General features: G+C 45.3%; 1 protein-coding gene across 13 annotated transcripts in view; it reads right to left on the bottom strand.

The window, feature by feature from the left end:
- The window catches only part of DST (dystonin), a 450,811-nt gene that overhangs the window by 84,265 nt on the left and 346,166 nt on the right, over positions 1–20,380 (bottom strand). For all 13 annotated transcript variants that reach the window (XM_075554951.1, XM_075554950.1, XM_075554962.1 and 10 more), the window contains 2 exons: positions 17,260–18,731; positions 1,492–1,653 (listed from right to left, as the gene is read on the bottom strand). In XM_075554951.1, coding sequence (XP_075411066.1) covers positions 1,492–1,653; positions 17,260–18,731 — 1,634 coding nt within the window. The remainder of the gene's footprint in view (positions 1–1,491; positions 1,654–17,259; positions 18,732–20,380) is intronic.

The following is a 20,380-nucleotide window of genomic DNA, read 5'->3' as shown; positions in this document are numbered from 1 at the left end:
TTTTCTTCTTCTTTTTTATTTAAAATTTACCCCAAGAATTGCAATCAGGGAAGCAAAGTTAAAAGGGAATCAGACTATAATCTACGCCATTATTTACCAGCCAAGACTCTAAGGGAGCCTCAACTAGTTTGGTGAGGGGGGGGAAGAGGATGGAATTAGGGAATAATGAAGTTTTTGAAGCTCCCTCATATGTACATGATGGAATCCTTGAGAGTTGAGAAATGCTTGGTAAATTCACGATTAGCTAGGAAAGATGACATTTTTCAGATTGCTGAAAAACACAATACGTTAGTCAGTTTATCGTTATCCCTGGTATTCCAGCATATCAGAAATAACTTTCTGACCCCTCTCTCAGACCACCTGTGTCTCCCTTTTCACGAGGCTTTAAGAAATTACTGGAAGCCTACGGTTTGCTTGTTTTTGTGTGGTTTTTTAATCGACTACAGTAGAGTGAATCAGTATTCTTTTAGTAGGGCAAAATAACCACAAAGTCGCCAATTAAATTGTGTTAGCTCCAAGCTCGAGTCCTTTTTCAACAAAGAGGGAGCTTTGTCTTCTAATAAATGGAGTCCCCGTGTCCCACACAGAGATCTCCTATTGCCCTTCTCGCAGAACTTTCCCTTGCAGACGAAAAAAACAAACTAGTTGGCAAGATATTTTAAGCACTATGGAATATATTTACACCTGGCACTGCATTCTAATTGTGTGTAAAGAGCACAATAATATGAAACAGATTTTAAAGAACAATGATGGTAGTTTTAAGGCTTGGAAACCTCTTAGGACTCTGAAATTGATGGGCAAAAATCACCAGATCAACGCTGCCATCTCCTAACAATATTCTGGTAATTTACACGTCATGTGAACGCCTGCCATTGTGTCTCAGCATTATTTCCTTAAGCTAGCAAAGGGTTTATCCCAGCATGTTCTCTCCCCGAAATTCGGGGATAGGTCGAATCTGCTTCCTAAAAGGAAAAGTAGCATTTGGAGTTAAGAGGCTATACGAGAGACTTACTCCGGGCAGGCAGTGTCTGACTTGGACTGTTCTGACCTATTACACAGCAAGAAATTAGTTGTGAGCACTTACAAATGTAACGTTTTCACAAAGAAGGTGAGATTTCCAGGTACTTTTAAAAGGAAGTAGACTATGTGGCCTGCATTCCTCCACAGCAATGGCTTTGCTAGAACAAAGCAGCTACTGAATGCCTGGAGGCATGTGTGCTGTCTCCGCACAGGCCCTGGCTACTGGGCCACCCGCCACCGCACCTGCCATGAAACAACCTGTCCCTCCCAGTTCACTTCCTGCATTAGCGCTCTCTGTCAAGCTCCTGTTGGCATCTGAGTTTGGGACCTCCAGTGTATAAACCCCCTCAAAATAAAAAAAAGAGTACACCTGCTTAGAGAAGTTCATCTAGCATAAATACACTCCATGATCGCAAAAATGCCCGTGAAGAACACTGGTAAATCATGGCAAGGAGCGTATGAAGACCTTACCTTCTTGTTCAGAGTCTTCCACCGGGCGCCGGCCTCATCGAGGTCGCGCTCCAAACCCTGAGTGCTGGCGCTTTTTGCAGCGCTCTGAATAAGGCCCTGGCCGACCCAGGTTACGTCTTGCTGCTTAGCCTGCAAGGGTTCAATCTCTTCTTTCTGGAAGACCTGCAGAGAGAACAACAATCATTATGTGAATTACAGTTTCGAACCTCCTCCAGATATGAAATAAATATGTTCAGTCATCAGGTATTGAAAACCATCAATTATGAGAGAAGACACTTTTGTTCCCGACTCATGAGAAGCAGCCTCCACCTGAGTAGATGAAATCCGATTTCACAGTACGATCACAACAGGTCACAGAGGACCAAGAGAGACATTCTCAAAACACTTCATTCTAAATGCGTTGGGTCATTGTCACAACACTGGACACTCCCCCTCCGTTGTCCCAATTTAATTCTTCCAGAAGATATGTGAGAACTATTAAGCCAACAAACAAAAAATAGAAGGATGGGCCCAAGATGTATCTTACTGGGCAAAAATCCTTACAGCGTCTAGCAAGGACAACTGTGGCTTGTTGGCTATGGAAGCTTCAGGTTCCCATTGGAAATGTAGAATCACTGAGGAGTTGAGCCAAGAGGCCAAATATGTGGTGTAGGTCAGAGAACGGAGCTGCTGAGAAGAAATAAGATATGGACGCGCACTTTTAGAGTAGAGTGCCTGCACCTTTAGACCTGCCCATGCCAGCCAAGATGCCAATGGGTTGTGCTGTGTGTCATACTGAGTAGACCTAGTAGATCTTGTTCCATTGACCAGATCACAGCCACTGCCAGCTGTCACCCCTTCAGTTATTTTTTGGTCATTGTGGCCTATGTCTATGTTGCCAGGGAAATTTTCAAACCCATTTCTTCCCCCACTCTCCACCTATTACTATCTGTTATGCAAAGGATACCGTCTGTTCGATTAAAATGTATGCTTTTAAACACAGGGATTTCTAACTGATTTTCCTAGAGTAGTCCTATGCTGTAAAACCATACCTGGCTTGTAACATGGGTATCCAATAAGTACGTGTTGAATGAATATCAGCATAGAACAGTGTGTTTATATCTTGGGATATATGACATCAACCTCTCAGATAATACTGGGGGTAGATGCTATCGACTCCTAAAGAGATAAGCCAAATGGTTTTCATATAGGACTGAAAGATTCCACGAGGAAAATCAATTAGTTTGGCCAAGGAAGCAGAGCTTCAATCGGTAATAAGATAAGCATGTGGTTCTGAGTCATTCTCCCCAGGCCCTCTACAAATATACCCACAGTCCAGGTGGATGGTTCAATGGTCGATGTGAGAACATAATGAGTGGAGACATGCAAAGAGCACCGAGGCAAAAGTCGCAGGCACTCGATGGGAAACTCATTCGGAAGGGTGTCGAGGCTGCAGGAGACAAACTATACAGCCTCTGTCTGGCTCAAAGTCTAACATGCAGGAAGCTCCTGTTATCAAATGAATGAATGAACAAAGCCATGGCAAACAAATGAACGATCATTTCCTCTGAAAGTCCCTTCCACAGATAATCCACCCGGACAACATCCATTCTGGCTGTTTGTGCGAAACAAAACTAAATGCATGAGCATCAGTTACACATAATCACATATGTCACAAGGATTCCCTAAATCAATAAAAGAGTCATCAGAAAGGACTTCAAACATGTATCATTAGTTTTTTTTAATTTACTTTTTAAAAAATCAGCAGGCAGGGGCTGCAAGGTGGTGAAGATGGAATTTGATCTCGTTTCTTTTCTATCCTACCTTCTAAGTTACTACTTCTGTTTGTGGTTATGTTTACTACTTACCACAAAAAATGTTCAAAAGGGTGTCTGTATGTGCATGTCTGTCTGAAAGTGGTAAACTCTCAATTCCAGGATAATTGTGTGATATAAAAGGATTCAGGGAAAGTAAATTTTTAATCTCCTCACATAGTTTTCATATTTAAAAAAACCCAAAAAATGAATCCAATATCCTCATAGATTGCCTGGTTTGGGTTTCCAAGACATCAGCTTTCAGGTTGCAAATTGGAGCAGGTGAAACTTGTAATTTTCTGAAGTGCTACCACAAAATATACTGAGGATTAAGAATGATGATTATTAAGGAGTCCATATTCTCCTAAGGGTTACGTTGCTTTCTAAAAATAGATGGCAAGATCCTTTAGAGAAAATGTACTTTGTTAATGAGGCTTGTTAATGCACACTCGAGGAAAGGCCGCCTTGACTAGACCAATTATTTCACACACTAAGAAGAAAAACGCCTCTAATATTGTTCAAATTCCTTCTCTCTCAGCTGTAGCAAAATGCCTCCGAAGAGTGATTTCTTGCCCCGAATCTAACCCACAGGCACATAAAGAGAACCTTAAAATAAAGTGAAATTACCTCTGAGGCAAAGTTTACCAGAAGAGTTTAGTATAAGCACCAAAATAGCTGAACTTCAATCTGAGTGGGCAGAAAAAAATTACAGGCTTCACCACCACCCACTACTTATTACAAGGTTGCCCCCTTTCGCCTCTTACCTCATTCAGCACTCACAAAAAGTTAGCAGCTACAATGGCTGCACCACTCTGCCCGGCAACTTCCCGACCTCCACAGGAAGAAAGAGCAGGAGACGCTGTCAGCAGTTAGACAGTCCTTAATTTGGGCTGCAAAGTCTTGCCGACCACAACAATATAGCACTGTGCTTGTACCTTCATGAATCAGTCTCCGTCAAGCCTATTAAATCCAATATAACTGCTCTCCAATGGCAGTGTCTTAATCCACCCGTTGTATAGAAGCCATGTGTACACATAACTTCATAGTGGGGGCATTTTAAATAAGGGGGAACAGCCACCTCTGCACAAGCAACAGGAAGCCCCCTCAACAAGTAGGAATAATCAATCTTCTTAAAAAATGAACCCTAATCAGTTTGCTATAATGACCAACTTATCAATATCTGGCATCTCACAGAGTACCCGTCACGCCTACCTACCACCCCCCCCACCCGAAATGTGCGAGTGAATTCGATCATTGGAAGATACTGGAGGCCACTTTGCTCACAGAACCACAAACGTCTGGCATGTCAGACTTGCCCAATTCCATTAATTACCTGAACTGCCTGAAAGCCATTGCAGACCGTGTCCAGTATTTCTGCCTGGGCCCTGGTTTTTCTGGGAGATGCTTTCTTTCTCACGGGAATGAATTTCGGGGAGCACTTCAGATGGATCACCTCCACATCCTGGGCAGAAAGTGGAGCCTCCACCTCCTCTTTAGGCACTGTTTTAGACTCTCCAGCATCACACGGTGACAACACTGTACTTTCTATTAAATGGGTGCTACGGCCACCTGTGTCTCGCTCTCTCAGGCCTGTGTGAGAGAGCTCTGTGTCCACAGGTTCCCTGTTTTGTGCTGTAATGTGGGGTTCTCCTGGCCCATGCGACTTCTCTTCTCCAAGCCCCCAAATGTGCTCATTTCCCCCATCTCTTGGCACCCCTAATGGATCCCATTCTGCAGGCCTCTCTTTCCAATCACCCTGCAGGCAACCACTTCCGCCAGGAGGTTCACTTTGACCATGTGCACGTTTTGCTTCCCCCAATGCAGCAACACTGGGTAAAATCATTTTGACGTTTCCATCAGGATGGGCACCCTGACATGAAAGCAATGGGATTTTCTGTTCGCTAACGGAATTAACCGGGGAAAAGGGTCTACATTGTTCTGCTACATGAAGATCTTCAGCAGAAGACAAGCTTCTAATCCGTGACCGGTCTCCAGCTAACATGTCCTCTTTGTCTTCCCTCTCTGCTGGGGGGCTGCACAAACCAGAGTCGGCCTCCTCCGAAGTCAGGGAGTTGGTCCCCCATCTGTACTTGGTGGCCGTGGTAACAGCGTCTGCCCCATCAGGAGGCTCAGCAAATGAGCTTTCACTTTTGTTCGCATAATCCATCAAATTGGCTGGCACGAACATTCGCCACGACCGTCTATGCTCTTTCTTTTCGGCGTGAGATTTGGCTCTGGGTAATCCTGCGGTTCGAATGATGTCACTGTTTAGTTTGAGGGCATCGAAGATCATCTTCTCGTCTAGTTTGTTAGCTTCACGGCCTCTCAGCTCAAAGGCACTGGAAGACGTCAGGGCGCCGTTGGAGCAGAGAGAACTAACATCCAGTGTTCGGTGACTATGGGGCAGAGTCCGGTCTGTGAAATGCCTGGAAGCCAGGCTCCCTTTGGAACCCGAGTCGATCTGTTCATTGAGCCGGACAGTATCATAGATCGACCTCTGGGGCACATAACAGTCCTCAATATTCAGGTCCTCCTCCTCTTCACCCTTCCCTACACAGGGCGGGTTCTGACGTAAACAGTCTGGTCTGCTGAGTGGCTTCCCCATTTTCAAGAGAGTTCAAAGAAAAGTTGATGCTCTGGACACCAGACATAAGAAATAAGGTGAAGCATTTGAAAAGAAAGTACTTGTGAACTGAGCTACAAAGTGTCCTTAGCATAAAGACACGTGATCATATAACATCCGTCATAATCTATGAGGGGTTGAGGTCATCATCGGTGCTGTCAGTATAAAAGCAACTACGGATTCTTTTACCTGGTTGTTACTTTAGAATGATTCTAAAACAAATAAAGTGCAACAAGAACAGAAATCTCCTGCCTCGCCTCCCTCAAGGCCCCCAAAGTTCCCTTTCACAAACTCCCCAAACACGAAAAAAACAAGACACACACACACAGAGAACAGTGGCTCCAGCACTCAGAACATTCCCGTCAGCCCATTTCCCTTTTAAATCCAGCTTGGAGTACAGATGTCCAGATTAAAACCTCCAAAGCGACAGGCATGCTAGCAGATGGAAGGTGAATTTCGGCAGCGCTCTGGTGAACTGTAATCCACGGAAGGGGGGCTCTCGACACTCCATCCCCTTTATAAATAATCCATGCTCCCGAAAACTGAAAGCACACAGGCTCTGTGGTCAAGGCACGGCACAAATCTTCGGAGTGGGGGGGAGTAAGTTAAGTCTTAGAACTTGTAAGAAAGTTAAAATTTTCGTTTACTTTTTGTGGGAGTAGCTATAAATAATCTTGATCCAAAAGGCAGCTTTTCTTCCCATATTAAGCTTCTTCCAGGCTATTCAAAACCACCCAAGGGTGGGGTGGGGTGGGGTGTGGAATCAATCTCGTAGACAACCAGGTCAGTGAAACATCCACAGTCATTTTCAGTAGACAGTTAGAAAGCCTGGTGTGTTACACACTCCCCTTTTAAAAACCACCACCCAAAAAAGAGAGAGAGGAGAGAGCGAGAAGCCGTTTCCAGAGAGTCTTCTGGGAGCCCCTTGCAGAAGGCTTACTCCACCTGAGGCTGGGCGGCGGAGCCCCCTAAGGCACCGGCAGCGACCTCCCCGCTCAGCGGCGGGACAGGAGGCCGGCTGCGTGATCCTCGGACGCGGCCCCGCGGCGGCCGGCCGCAGGTGTGCCCTTCCCGGTAGCTGCAGCTGCACGGGGACCCAGGTGGCGGCGGCGGCAGAAGAGGAGCTGCAGCTGGGACCTCCTGCGCCGTCCCAGGCCCCTCTCGGCAGCGCGGCCCCGGGCAGGCATCCTCCCGAGCCCGGGAGCTTCCAGAGACGCCCTCTGTCCTCGGGCAACACGGGCTGCGTCCTCGGCGCGCTGCGCTGCGCTGCGCTCCCGGGGCGGGCAGCCCTGGTCCGCGGAGCTCCGCCCTCGCGCAGCCAGCCGGCCTTTTATCCCCCGGCCGGTCGCCCAGCAGGCGGGGGCGGGCCCTCCTGGCCGCCAGGCTCCGACGAATCAGCGCGCCGGTGACATCAGCGCAGCTCCGCGGCCCCGGAGCGGCCGAGCGGGGCAGCCCAGGGTCAGCGCCGCGGAGACCCTGCAGTTGGTTCAAAATGGACCGAGATAAGGATGCGCTGGCAGGGGCGTGGCCTGGCACCAGGAGCCCCGCGATCTGCGTCTGCGGACCACGGTCGTTTGATTAAGAGGGGGCACCCCGAGGAAGCCTAGCCAAGCCGCGGTCCTTCACTGGAAACCAAACTCTCATCCCACTCGGCAGAATCTCCGTTAGTTAAGTAGACTGGTGTCCCCAACCAGTCTGTCCCCGTGAGTCTGTTAGGGCCTGGGCAGGGCGCCTTGCCCTCTGCAGACATGAATCCTGGTATGGCTGATGACCAGAGTTCTCATTTAACACCACACCCAGGCAATGATCCAGAGCGGTAAGGAGATGCATATATTTCAAAAAGGTTGTGGGGAACGTGGAATTGAAAGATCATGAAATTCTTCCCCCAAAAACAACCCTTTTTGAACCCCCTTTACATGTATGTATGGAGTCCACTCAGTGACCTTACAGAACCGCCCGACCTGCCTTTGTGGGTTTCCAATTCTGTGCCTCTCCAGGAGGCCAAGCGTCATCTTTCTCTTGCAGAGCAACTAGGTGCTTTCAACTGCACACCTTTCTGTTAGCAGCCACCCCACATATCCACTACCACACACCCACAAAAATCCACAGCTACCGACTTTTATTTATACAACAAACGCCTTTTAAAATATAACTGGAAAATAAATTCAGCACGCTAACCCTAAGGCTTCCTGGGAGTACTTAACCAACCAGGGCACTTGAAGTCCTCCATTCTCTGTTTTACAAACTAACAACGCTGCCAACAGAGCAGATAAAGTTACCCAGTGAGGCAGCTTGCCATTTTTTTTAAAGTCTCGCAACAGAATTGCCATGTTTGAACAGTGGTTTAGACACTAGTGGCGACCAAGGGTTTTATTTCTGTCCACCGTGATCTTGATAGGTAAGCCGGAAAGGCAATACTAAGTACCAGGTTCCCAGGAGAGCTGAATGCACGCTTTTCTCACTTTAAGTGCCTTACAGAACTTTTTGTGAGAAAGAAATGTCCCCAGTTCAGTCCACTTTTAATTCGCACATTATGAGTACTATCCTACCTTAAATGATGTTGACTTACATGTAACCTGACATTTGGTGTGTACAATACATTTTTTAAACTGCACGGACAAGTCATTCATAGATTCAGCCATTCAACAAACAGTGCTGCGTTCTCTACCTGTCAAACCTCACGGGAGCGCCTGACACATGATTAAGCACCCAGAAAACACAGCAGCTGCTGCGCACACCCAACTGAGGACTCCGTGGGAATATGGACGGGTAAATGGGCAGTGGGCAGTAAGGAGCTGTGGAAAAATGTCCTCTAGTTGATTATGTTTAAACCTCAGCCACCTGTATTTAATCACTGAATTCCTATTTTGTTAAACCTATTTCAACTTATGTATCACATGCTGGCTCAAATTAAACTGTGTGTTCTTAATTAATACGACAGTGATATATATAGCAGTGACTTACATATATTGTGTTACCGAAAGCTGCATTCTAAAGACATATCTGGATAACGTGATGGATTCTTGTATTTTAAGCAGAATAGGACTAGTTTATCTTTTCCTCCCACTCTGGTTTACACAGTGACTGTAAATGTGATAGTCCAAAATAGTAATAAAGCCAAGCTAACTCAATCTGAATTAAATGTTAATCATGGGATCTACTTAGAGCTTTCGCATTTTCTCATGCATAACATGAGCAATGTTTTGCTGAAATCGTGGCACCACTATTATTTCATGCATACAGAAATCACAATGTTAAAGTTCTCAAAAACTTGATTTTCCTTAGAGCCTATTAAATGTAATCTTCTAAAGGCAGGTGATGTTGGGAAAGTGCACAAATATAAGTAAAATAGTAACATTTTCTCATTTCATATTTCTAAAGTTAAATGAAATCTTTAGAAGGTAAAGTTGTGAAAAATCTTACTACCAAGTACACATATCCGCTTCACAAAAAAGTTGGAAGGCTAATTTTATTAACAGAAACAAGGGAGTTTTAGAGTTGAAAGATAACGTGGAGATGCTAAGAAATCCAATGCACATTTCTCACTGTACCTAAATGTCGTACTACTCATGAAAACTGACCAGTATCCGCCTGGCCCAATAGGTCCTGAAATCTAGACAAGAAACCAAACAGGTGATGTGTGTGTCTTGTGCTGTGAAAGCAGAAAGGGACCACAGGGGGCAGAAATTTCTACCGCTTCTTCTCAAACCAGCTAAGTTATTAGCTTACTATATTTTGTTTTCAAAATGATAAATTTCTTCACATAAATGGCTAAAGGGTTTTCTGGATTTGCATCAGAGTGAATATGTAACTGCTACTTATTTCAATGGAAAATAGTTTATATTTTAAAAATACTGAAATGTTAACCCAGATCCCGCCCCCCCAAGAAAGTAATAAACAAGTTTTAAAAACACTTAAGAGGTTTGTTCCCTTTAGTCCAAAATTCTAAGGTTAGGTTGATGGGAATTTGGGGTAGTACTGAAACCCTCAGCTTTTTTGGGGGGTGGGGGAGAGTTCCTTTCTCTAGTCTTTCCTGCTTGGTATGCTTCTCTGCACTGCCTACCCTTCTGTTATCTCAATCTTTCATCTTGTGCATCCTGGTTATCGATTCCATCACAAAATCTGACCCACCACCCTCCCTGTACCATTCTAGAATAGATCCAGAAAGCATCCAGGAAAACCATGACTGCACGGCTGGACCTCTGTGGAGAGGGCAAGACAAGTGGGAAGAAGTCAGAACCCTGGAAGTCTCCAGGGATGGAAGACCCAGGTGGCCTCAATTCAAGGATCCCGACTTAATTCTGCTCCCCAGACCCAACGAGGTTTCTTTCTGTTTCTCTTGCACCCAGTGCTCACAAAGCAGAATAAGAACCAAGGACCCGATGGTTTGGGGAGACAATCCTATCATGGATAAGCACTTGCTTGCACATTCTTCCTTAAATAGCTACAGTACTAAATTGATGCTTTTTGTATATATTTTAGAAGTTTTCAAGTTACAATAGATATATGTAACAAAAGATGATATCTAGATTACCATTGTTAATTTAAAAGTCTATACATACACCTATAACTTTTAAAAGGTCATCTACAAATAAAACAAAGATGTGTTAAGGACCTAACTCAACTTCAGAGAAACAAAAAATTATAAAAACCAAACAAGCCCTGTGAAACACTTATTATTTTAATATTTTATGGTAAGTTACTGATAAAGTAAACAAAATAGTTTTGAAATAAAGAATACCAAATCTATACAAGGATCCCTGGTGGCCAGTTAGGTCACAAATTGGGCTGCTAATCACAACGTCAGCAGTTTGAAACCACAGAAGAAAGTGTGGACAGTCTCAGAAACCCACAGAGGGGCCTTTTCTCTCTGTCCTTTAGGGGGCGCTATGAAGTGGAATCCACCCGATGGCTGAGTTTGCGGGTTTTTTTTAATAAAGATACATGAAACCACAATCTCCTTACAGAATCAGGATCACCTTATTCTTGAATAGCTCCAGAGCTTTTCCTTCAATTAAAATTATAGCATATACCTAATCTAGGTTTAGATACATTTAAAAACAATTTAATAGTTAGGCATTCTTCTCAAGAAAACAATGTGTAATTCCATTCTCTCTGCTCCCTGTCTTCTACACACACACACACACACACACACACACACACACACACACACACACACACACACACACACACACCGTTCAGCAGCTTTCTACACAAGTTAATTACATGTTGTTGTTACGCACTATCATGTCAGTCCTGACTCAAAGCAACCCTGTCTACAAAAACCCCAACACAGCCAGGCCCGGCATGGCCCTCACAATTGTGTTTGAGCCTCCTTGTTGCAGCCACAGTGTCAAGTGACTGTGTCAAGGGTCTTCCTCTTCTCACTGCCCCTCTAGGAAGCATGGTGTCCATTTCGGTGGCTGCTCTCCCTTGATACCATGTCCAAAGCACCAGAGATGAACTCTTGACATACCTGCTTCTCAGAAGCATTTGGGCTGTACTTCTTGCAGGACAGATTTGGTTTTTGTTTTTCCTTTTAGCAATCTCTGGCACTTTCACTATTCTTTTCTAGCATTGTAATTCAAATGATCGGTTCTTCTTTGGTCTTTCTTATTCAATGTCCAACTTAACATGCAGAAGAGGTTACTGAAAATACCCTGGGGTTTGTGTCAGGCGTGAACCTTAGTCCGCAAAACACCACCCTTGCTTTTCAACACTTTAAAGAAGTAAATCTCATCGATTTCCTTTGATCTAAGGGAGGCGCTGGATAATCATAATCATTATGGGGGAGGCAACGGCTTCTCTGCTACAGTGGTCATCCAGATGGTGTTTACTGGGGGACTGATTTAACCTGAATAACCACAACCGAAATAAAATGACCCCAGAACAAGTTACTTTAATTCCTCAGTGTGGCACGAAGAGAGGTTGGGTCAGAGCATTAATTAGCAGAATTAGTTTGACAGCCCTGGCTTTCAGGGCCCATCATCGCACTGAGTCCACCCTGACTCATGGAGCTCCTACAGGGCAGAGAACAAAGATGGCATCTCCCTCCTTCCCTGCTGCCAGGCGCCTGGTGACTCTAACTGCTGCCCATGTTTAACCCGCTGTGCCACCGGGCTCCTCTGGAGCAGTGGGGTGTAAACTTGGTGTAATGGAGGTAGGGCACATCCATCTGTTACGCCTAGTCTGAAACGTGTGTGGGTGAGACGAGCAGGCGGGCACAGTACTGTAGTCAGATCAGCTCCAGGTCTTAACAGATTTGGCATGCTCTCTGCCAAAATGTAGGGTTTCTCCCGTGCCCGCATGTGGGCACTGTTTCCTCCCCAAATCACAAATGCTCCTTTGATGTGATTAGTCCAATCATATGACTGTTGTAAAAGCCCATGCATCAAGCTGTGACTTCGAACATGAAAATGTGTTTCCTCTTTAATAATACCAAGGGAAGGTGTCACACACCCCTCTTGCTAATATAGTCTTGGTAACAAAAATCCGGACAATTAAAAAAAATTCATCCGCAACAGAATTATCTTCTGTTATTGCTTTATCTAGCATCCCTGTTCTTGATGAAACTTTGGTATATCAAAATGTTCACACTTAAAACCGCTATAAAGCATGGGTTTGATGGTTTATCTTTAAATGTAGTTTTTATGTTAATTAAAATATCTTCATAGAGAAATTTGGAAAACTATTTCAGCAATAATAATTACAAATAGTGTTCAAACTGCCTGCCTTCCCTAGCCCTATATATGCTTCTTGGCCTTTTTTTATTCCAGTATTCAAATGGTAACTCAGGAGTTAAGCAAAGCAGAAGAAGGAGACGGCTGTCCTGTTGGCTCCCATGAAGATTTAAAAGCCTTGGAAACCCAAAGGGGAGGTTACACTCTGTCCTTTAGAGTTGTTATGAGTCAGGATGAACTAGATGGCAATAAGTTGGTTATAGAGGTTAAACAGTGTCTTCACTTGGACCACAGAAAATTTATTGCAGTCCAATTAGGCATGTGTTCTGTTCTTTGTCTCTGGTTTCAACATGGCTTGACAATTTTCTGTTCAATGTAATGCTTTTTCTATTTTGAAAGAAAAAAAATTCTCAGGTTGGAAAGATTCTTACCTAGAAAGTTATTTATTTGTGGGGGTTAAATTAAGTACAATGACTAGAAATAATCAGAATGTAGCTTCAGACGCAAGCCTTTTTGGTAAGGGGGGGGAGGTACCCTGCTAGAATAGGAGTTATGGGTTTTTTTCCTGCCATCTACAAGGTCAGCCGTTCAAAACCACCAGCTGCTCCTTGAGAGCGAGAGCGAGAGTGAGAAGAGAATTTTCTACTTCCCCAAACAGTTGCAGTCTCTAAAACTCACAGGTGCAGTTCTACACTGTCCTGGGGGGGGGGGGGGGGGTGTCGCTGTGCCATAGACCCCATGGCCATGAGGGAGGGGTAGAAAAGGGTATAGATTTACCGAGAATGTGACTCTCACTGCTATCAAGTATTGACTCCCCGTGGGTTTCTGAGACCGTAACTGTTTATTCACAGGAGTAGAAAGTCCCGTTTTTTTTCTCCCAAGGAGCTGACAGTGGTTTTGAACTACCAACCATGCCTCTCTTGCAGGTCTACTCTTAACCACTACACGACCAGGGCTCCACAGGTGTGGAACTGCCTGTGGGGGGAGGTCAGATGCTCACCGGCATCTTCCCAGGAAGCAGTCCCTGCCAGACTGCTGTATCCCCACACCACAGGAGTGGGTTTGCTCCCTGCTGCTAGAGACAATGGTCTCTATCAGTTGAGCCAGGGAACAGGACAAACTGATCTGTGGCATCCTGTACCTAGGATCCGCCCATCTTCTCATATGTATACCCCCAATCCCTCCTCTTCCTATTGTGTGTATTTCCCTAGACCACCCCCTCCCATTACTGTATTACCTATAGCATAGCCTCTTCCTGTGACGTATGTCCTCACCTGTAATTAGGGGGCTTGCATGTCCCCAGAGAAGATAAAAAGCCTGGACTAGCATTAAACGCTCTCCCTCCACGTGGACCACCAAGCGGAGCTGAGGGTGAGCATGCTACCACGAGTTGTGTCTGACTCCATTTATTTCAATACTTCTTTTCTATCTCTCATGCTCTCTATCACTTTACTATGATCTTTACTGATTATCGCTGTACAATTGCGCCTACCAGGCCCAAAATGATGTGTTAGGGCTGGCTTCCCCTGACAACTGCCCATCTGAGTTTCTGAGACTGTAACTTTCTATGGGAGTAGAAAGTATCATCTTTCTCTCTCAGAGCAGTTGGTGGTTTCAAACCAGTTATTTAGGGGTCTCAAATTAGGCTTCATAATGATGACTTAAAATTTTCCCAGAGAAAATATTAGATGTGAACCATGATGCATAGGGTTGACACAAAACAGTGCACTGTTTTCATCAAAACATATAAGCTCTGACACTAATTACCTGTGTGACCTTGGACAAGTCACTTACCCTTCTTAGGTATATTTCTTCCTCAAAACAGAGTTAATAACAGCATCAATCTCTCATACACAATTAAGAGGATTAAAAGTAGAGAGCTTTACATGTAGTACGCTCAAAACAAAGGTAAACTGCTAAATCTACTATTACTTTACCCTCCCTGCCCCATCCCCATACAAATAAATGGAATTAGTAATGGTGTAAGCTATCACCTCCATTTACAATAATCAATAATTTACAATAATCTTTTTTACCTATGGCACTGAGATATGGCTATCAAATACAGGTGACCTGTCCCCTTAAAAACTCGGTTTTAGTCACAGGCTGTCTACATTGCCCAGTGCTACCCAATAAAAGAACCACAAACAGGCATCTTTAAAATACAGACTTATTTTCTCACAGTTTACAGGCTAAAAGTGCAAATCAGGAGTTTGGTCACATTAATTCCATCTGTGGTCCTCTCTCCTAGTTTCTGGTGTCTGTGCTGGAAATCCTTGGAATTTCTTTGCTGGTAGATGGTTCCTCATACAGCATCTCTTCCCTCGTGTGCACTTGAATCTATTCTGCTTTTTTTAGAACTCAGAGATGACTAGGTTTAGGACCCACACTATCCCTGCATGACCCACTAGCACAACAGAAGAACATTATTTCCAAACAGGATTTTATCTACCAGTTCAGAGGGCACTTCCTTACGAATTTTTTGGAGGGAGGGGGTGTGACAGGAACAAAATTGAATGCATAAAACTGGGTTTTGAGACAATGAAAGTATGCAATGAAGTTCTTTATAAGGTAGTGGATTTCATTAAAATCATTCAACTTCTTTCAAAGCAATCAGAAAACAGGCAAATAGTAGGCTAAGTGGCCTATTTTTAGGAGGAATGACCACTTTACTTTTCTGCACAATCAAATAATACAATCCCTGTTAGCTCTTAATGGTAGGAAATGTTTGTGGAGTGCTTTGCATGCAGTTTGGAAAACACTTGCAAAGCAATGGTGCTTCAGCAGCTCCTCCCTCTTGCTTTTCCTTTTTTCCAAAAGAATTCTCCACATTGGGGTCCACATTCTTCACTGAATGCTGGCTGGAACCACAGGGGTGGGGGCTCAGCATCAAGAGAAAGGAAGACTTACTCTATACAAGTGCACAGAAAACCCAGAGAAATGGTAATGTCTCGCAAAGGCACTGAACAGAATTGGATTTTATCCGTGAAGGGCCCCATAGAGTGACTGGTTCAAAGTTGTGTGAGGGTGCTTGCTATACAAAATTCCGAAACGTTCTGTCTGAGCAAGCTCAGCTTCTGCACTAGCTTTGGAGACCTTGGCTTTTTCTACTAGAAAACTTGCTCATGTGAAATCTTTTTTCAAATCAGAAAGATGAAAATCAGACTGAGTAATGGAAAGACTGGAGTGAGCCATATGGTAATTCATTTCTTTTACCTTCAAGAAACAAGATCTAAAAGCAGAATCATGGATTCTTACAAGCTCTATCCAGACTCCAAAGGAACTTGACAAGCAATGGCCACAGTAGCCAAGGCAAGGAGGAGGAGGAGGAGGAGGAAGAGGAGGAAGAGTTGCTCTTTCTCAACATTCAGTTGCCTAAATAGTCACACTTAACGAAAAAGCCAGCAAACACCATGTCAAGTATAACAGCACAGAATTTGGAAGCCATATGATGTATATTTAATCGCATCAGAAATAAGTGGTCATCTTATAAATCATTTTACTTGATCGTATTGTATCCTCCACCTGCCATTGGTGCAACTGCAGACTTCACCAGTCTTGACCCCAAAGTTAAAAAAAAAAAACCACATAGAAAAGGATCCATGACAACCACAATGCTTCCTACCAGTTCCGTGTGGCAAATGTTCGTACTTTGGGACACTCCCTGTCCACTGAGAGGACCATGCAGTCGGAGACAGGACTGCTAGTCTCCCTCTCTCCAATGAAGCCAGATCCAATGACACTGCCGCTGGCCCACCATTTCTAATCTAATGCTCTATTCATTAAGCATGTGCTGAGCATGATCAAGTGGCAGATAATTCCTTGCAGTGAGGAGCACACAGCCTGACTAGAAATAATGTATTCCTATTCCTCCGGGGCATGAGTCCAAGGTTGTTGCTTTATAAAGCCAGGAATATAGCATGGAGCTCCATTATCCCTTTAAAAATAGGAGCTTTGGGGGGAAAGAAGCTGCCAGAAGAAATTAAACTAAGGAGGGTGAGAAGACTACGAAGTGGGTAGCAGTAGGAAAGGGCTGAATGCCACCGTTAAAGGCATTGCTGAGAGACAAGCACCGAGAGCGACCTCCTTCGGTGATGGCCTGGCCTCTGCGGCGAGTTCAAACCATGGCTCCAGTTGCTCCAGACATTAGTTCTGGATGACATCAGAGCAAGAGTCTTTGCTGTCAGTTTTAGGCCTGCCTGGACCTTTTAAAAGCATCCCATTTGACCTCTTATTGTGATCTCAGGCCTATTCCACGAGGGCTCAAGTCCCCAGAGAGCTTAAGACTGCCCCCGTCACCTGGCATGGCCCTCATGCCTGCTTTCCCACCGTGCTCCATTGTTGTGAGTCCATTCCGATTCACAGTGAGCCTGCAGGGCACAGCAGAACCGCCCTGGAAGTTTTCAAGGCTGTTAAATCCTCACAAAAGTTGACTGGCACAACTTTAGCCCCTGGAGAGACAGGTGGGTCTGAGCCACCTGCCTTCTGGCTTAGCAGCCTAGTGCTGACCACAGTGCCACCCCAAGGTCCTCTAAGAATGCGTACTCAGGGCGGAATACAGTATAGCAGCCATAGGGGAAGGTTCTACACCAGGAGGCGATCTCCCTTCTAGACCCAAGTAGAAATGCATTCTAGTAATAACAACAATCAGAAAATGTGAAGAATTCCCTACCTTGAAGACATTAAGCTGTTGGTTAATTGTCTCCGTTTCCATACCAACAGGGCCTTGTGATTCTTCATGCTCTTCAGCTTTCTGTAGCAGAGTAGAAAATTCTTTCAATTTGCTGTAGAATTCCTCAAGACGCTCGATGGTCCCTCCAACTTGCTCCTCTCTGGCTTGGGCGCGGTCTAGTAACTTGTTGCATTGCTTGCTCAGAGCCTCCAAGTCCCTTTTGATGCCAACAAGGTCGGGAGAGGCTTCCTCTGTGGCCAGCATCATCTTGCAGGTTTTATTGGCGTTGGCATTGCTTGCTATGAGGGCTTCCAGTTTCTTCAAAAAGGCCTGGATGGTCTCTTGTTGCTTTTGCAGGGTTTCTGCATCTCTCCCCACGGGAGCCATACTATCTAGTTCGTCATCAAACTCTGCAAACTGGGAGAACATTTCTCGGATGGTATTCTGGAAATGCCCAATGCCCTGCAGCTTGGTTTCTAAGAAGGAGCTCTTTTCAGCCACTAGCTGGCTCAGCGCGCTATGTTCTTGATCTAAAGATTCTGCTTGTAATAGGATATCCGAGGTACCTTTTGAGTCTGGGACTTCAGCTACAAGGTCCTGGGCAAGCCTTTTGGCCACATCTACCTGTTGCTTCACGGTCTGCAGTGATTTCTGCTGAGTCTGTAGCAGAGTTAAGTATTTGTTGCTGCAAGCCTGGGGCCCCAGGGAGTCATGGGCGTCCAGCTGTTCCCTGGCACACTGAAGCTGCCTCTTGGCTTCTCTGGAGAGGTCTTGAAAGTCTTTGAACTTCTGGGCCATGTTCTCCAGAGATAACTTCTTGCTGTGAAGTTGCTCAGTCACATTGGCGACCTTCTGCATCAGTGATTTATTGTCATCTGCAATAGCCTCCTGATCGACCTCGCAGGCACTGAGCAAGCTGTTGGCTGCATGGTTTAATAATTCCACCATCCCAAAGTGTTGGTCCATTTCTTTCTGTAGAGACTGCAGTTTGGCAATAGACTTCTCTGTTTCGGCGGGATCCCAGCAGCACTTGATTTCCGCCAGGTTCTCTTGGCAGGTTTCTACCCATGGACTGAGAGTCTCCACATACTCTTTGTACTTGCGGGCCTTTTCCAACGAATCTTTGAGTTTGTCCTCTCTGTCTTTCACCTGCTTGTTAAACCCGTCCCACTCAGCTTTGATAGTGTTCAGCTGCAGCTGTAAGGCTGCCTTCTCAGACCCTTGGGTTTTCAAGAGCAGACTGTCACCTTCGGCGATGGTTTTTTGGTAGGCCTCAGCCTGCAGTGTCAAAGTGTTACTAAAGTCTTTCTGAGCCGTCAGCAGTGACTCCAGGGTCTCGAGTTTGGCTGATATCGGGTGAGACTTCGTGTGCTCCTCCTTCTTTGTGTGCAGCCACGCCTGGAAATCTGTAGACATTTGCCGAAACTGATGCGAGCTGGCACAGGCTGACTGAAGGTGCTGGACGTGGTTCTCTAAAAAGGAAAACACGGAGATGTTTACGTATTTCATGGCGCCATGATGTTGCTGCAGTTGACAAAAATCTCTCCGTGGACAGAACTGGAAAACCAGGGGCTTCTACTAGTGCTTAGAACTACAAGTCCACTTAAGTTACTCATAAAAGAGTAAAAGGATGCATGACGCCCCAACAGTAAGAACTGGAATAAGAAACTCCAGGCAAGAAGCAGGAGAAAGGAGAGAGGGCAAAAAGTGATCGTAGGAGTAAGTAACAAAACACAAAGGCGCCAGTAGAAGAAGACTGTCAAGCCACACACATCTACCACGTTGGGGTCACCTCCGGTCAAGTATGGGAAGTGACCACTGTCCAGGGTTCTGGGCTGTGTTGATGAAGAATCCATTTCTTATCAAAGATCGCATTCTCACCTCTCTTTCAAATTTCATGGAGACAAAATAACGTAACACTTAGAAAATGCACAGATTGGGATGTGGGCCCAACCTCTTAAGAGCTCTGAGTCCCGGAGCAAATGATTAAGCTACCAAATGCCACACTGCCCCACATGGAAATACGAACAGGAGCGTTGTGGTGGAGATTAAATGACAGCACAGGCAAAGTCCTCTAGCCTCACGCTGGGCTCCTACACGGTTGAAAGCAACAATCATGTTGCTGTGGTTAGGTACCACTGAGTCCATTTTGGACTCCTGGTGACCCCACGTGACAGCAGAGCCGTCCTCTTTATGGCAGCCGATCACCAGGTCTTCCATCTGCCCAACGGCCGGAGGAAGTCAAACTGCCAACCTGCAGTTAGCGGCTGACGACTTTGCCCCCGCCCCACCAGGGCTCCTAACGCCATCAAAGGGGTATGGCTGAAATGGGTAGTACCATCAATACTGAGTTCCACACAATTAAGAGACCCGAATCTAAGATTTACTATATATGAGGCAGGCACCGTGTTGCTCTTCAAGTCAAACAGACGCGGCAGCGAAACGTGCTCTGTGTTTGCATGCCTTTGAAGGAAGTCCAGTACGTCACCGCCTGGCAGTGCTGCTGGGGAGGCCTTAGAGTGCTAACTGCCAGGTCTGTGGTTCGAACCCACCATGGCTCCGAGGGAAAAGGCCAGGTCTTCCGCTCCCGTGAAAATCGGCACCCTCAGAAGCTCTCATAGGGGTCACCAGAACCACCGCGTTGGCAGCGGGTTGGGTTGGGTTTGGTACTGCCTCGGACAAATGTCATTATGTGTGGGTAAGAAAAAACAACAGTACCACATGCTGCCTTTTGATGCATTTCTCTACCAAAGTCTTTTATGGTAGAAAATCATCCAGTGTAACAGCACTGAGAAAATAATCACGAAGCCTTTTTAAATAACGGTTTTCTCTAGTGAAATAAGATTGTGTTCACACAGTGAAAATGTTTTACAACCATATTTTTCAAAGCCCAGTTTTGAAGTTTTAATAGGCTCCCATAAGTGGAGTTTTGCAAATTGGCTGTCTTCTCCATAATCAGTATAAAATTTGCCTAATACCGTGTGCCCATAAGCACACGGAACTGCTCCACACTTGCGTGTGGTCAAGTCTCCCCTGCGATTGTGCTTTCAGTGGGGCAGAGTCTCCTTAACCAGTTGCCATCCTAGACTCAGAGAAAGCCCGTGTGTGCTGGGCAGAATTG

The sequence above is a fragment of the Tenrec ecaudatus genome, chromosome 7 (genome assembly GCF_050624435.1).
Source record: "Tenrec ecaudatus isolate mTenEca1 chromosome 7, mTenEca1.hap1, whole genome shotgun sequence".
Classification (NCBI taxonomy): Eukaryota; Metazoa; Chordata; class Mammalia; order Afrosoricida; family Tenrecidae; genus Tenrec; species Tenrec ecaudatus.
This window is presented reverse-complemented; position numbering and strand designations above follow the sequence as displayed.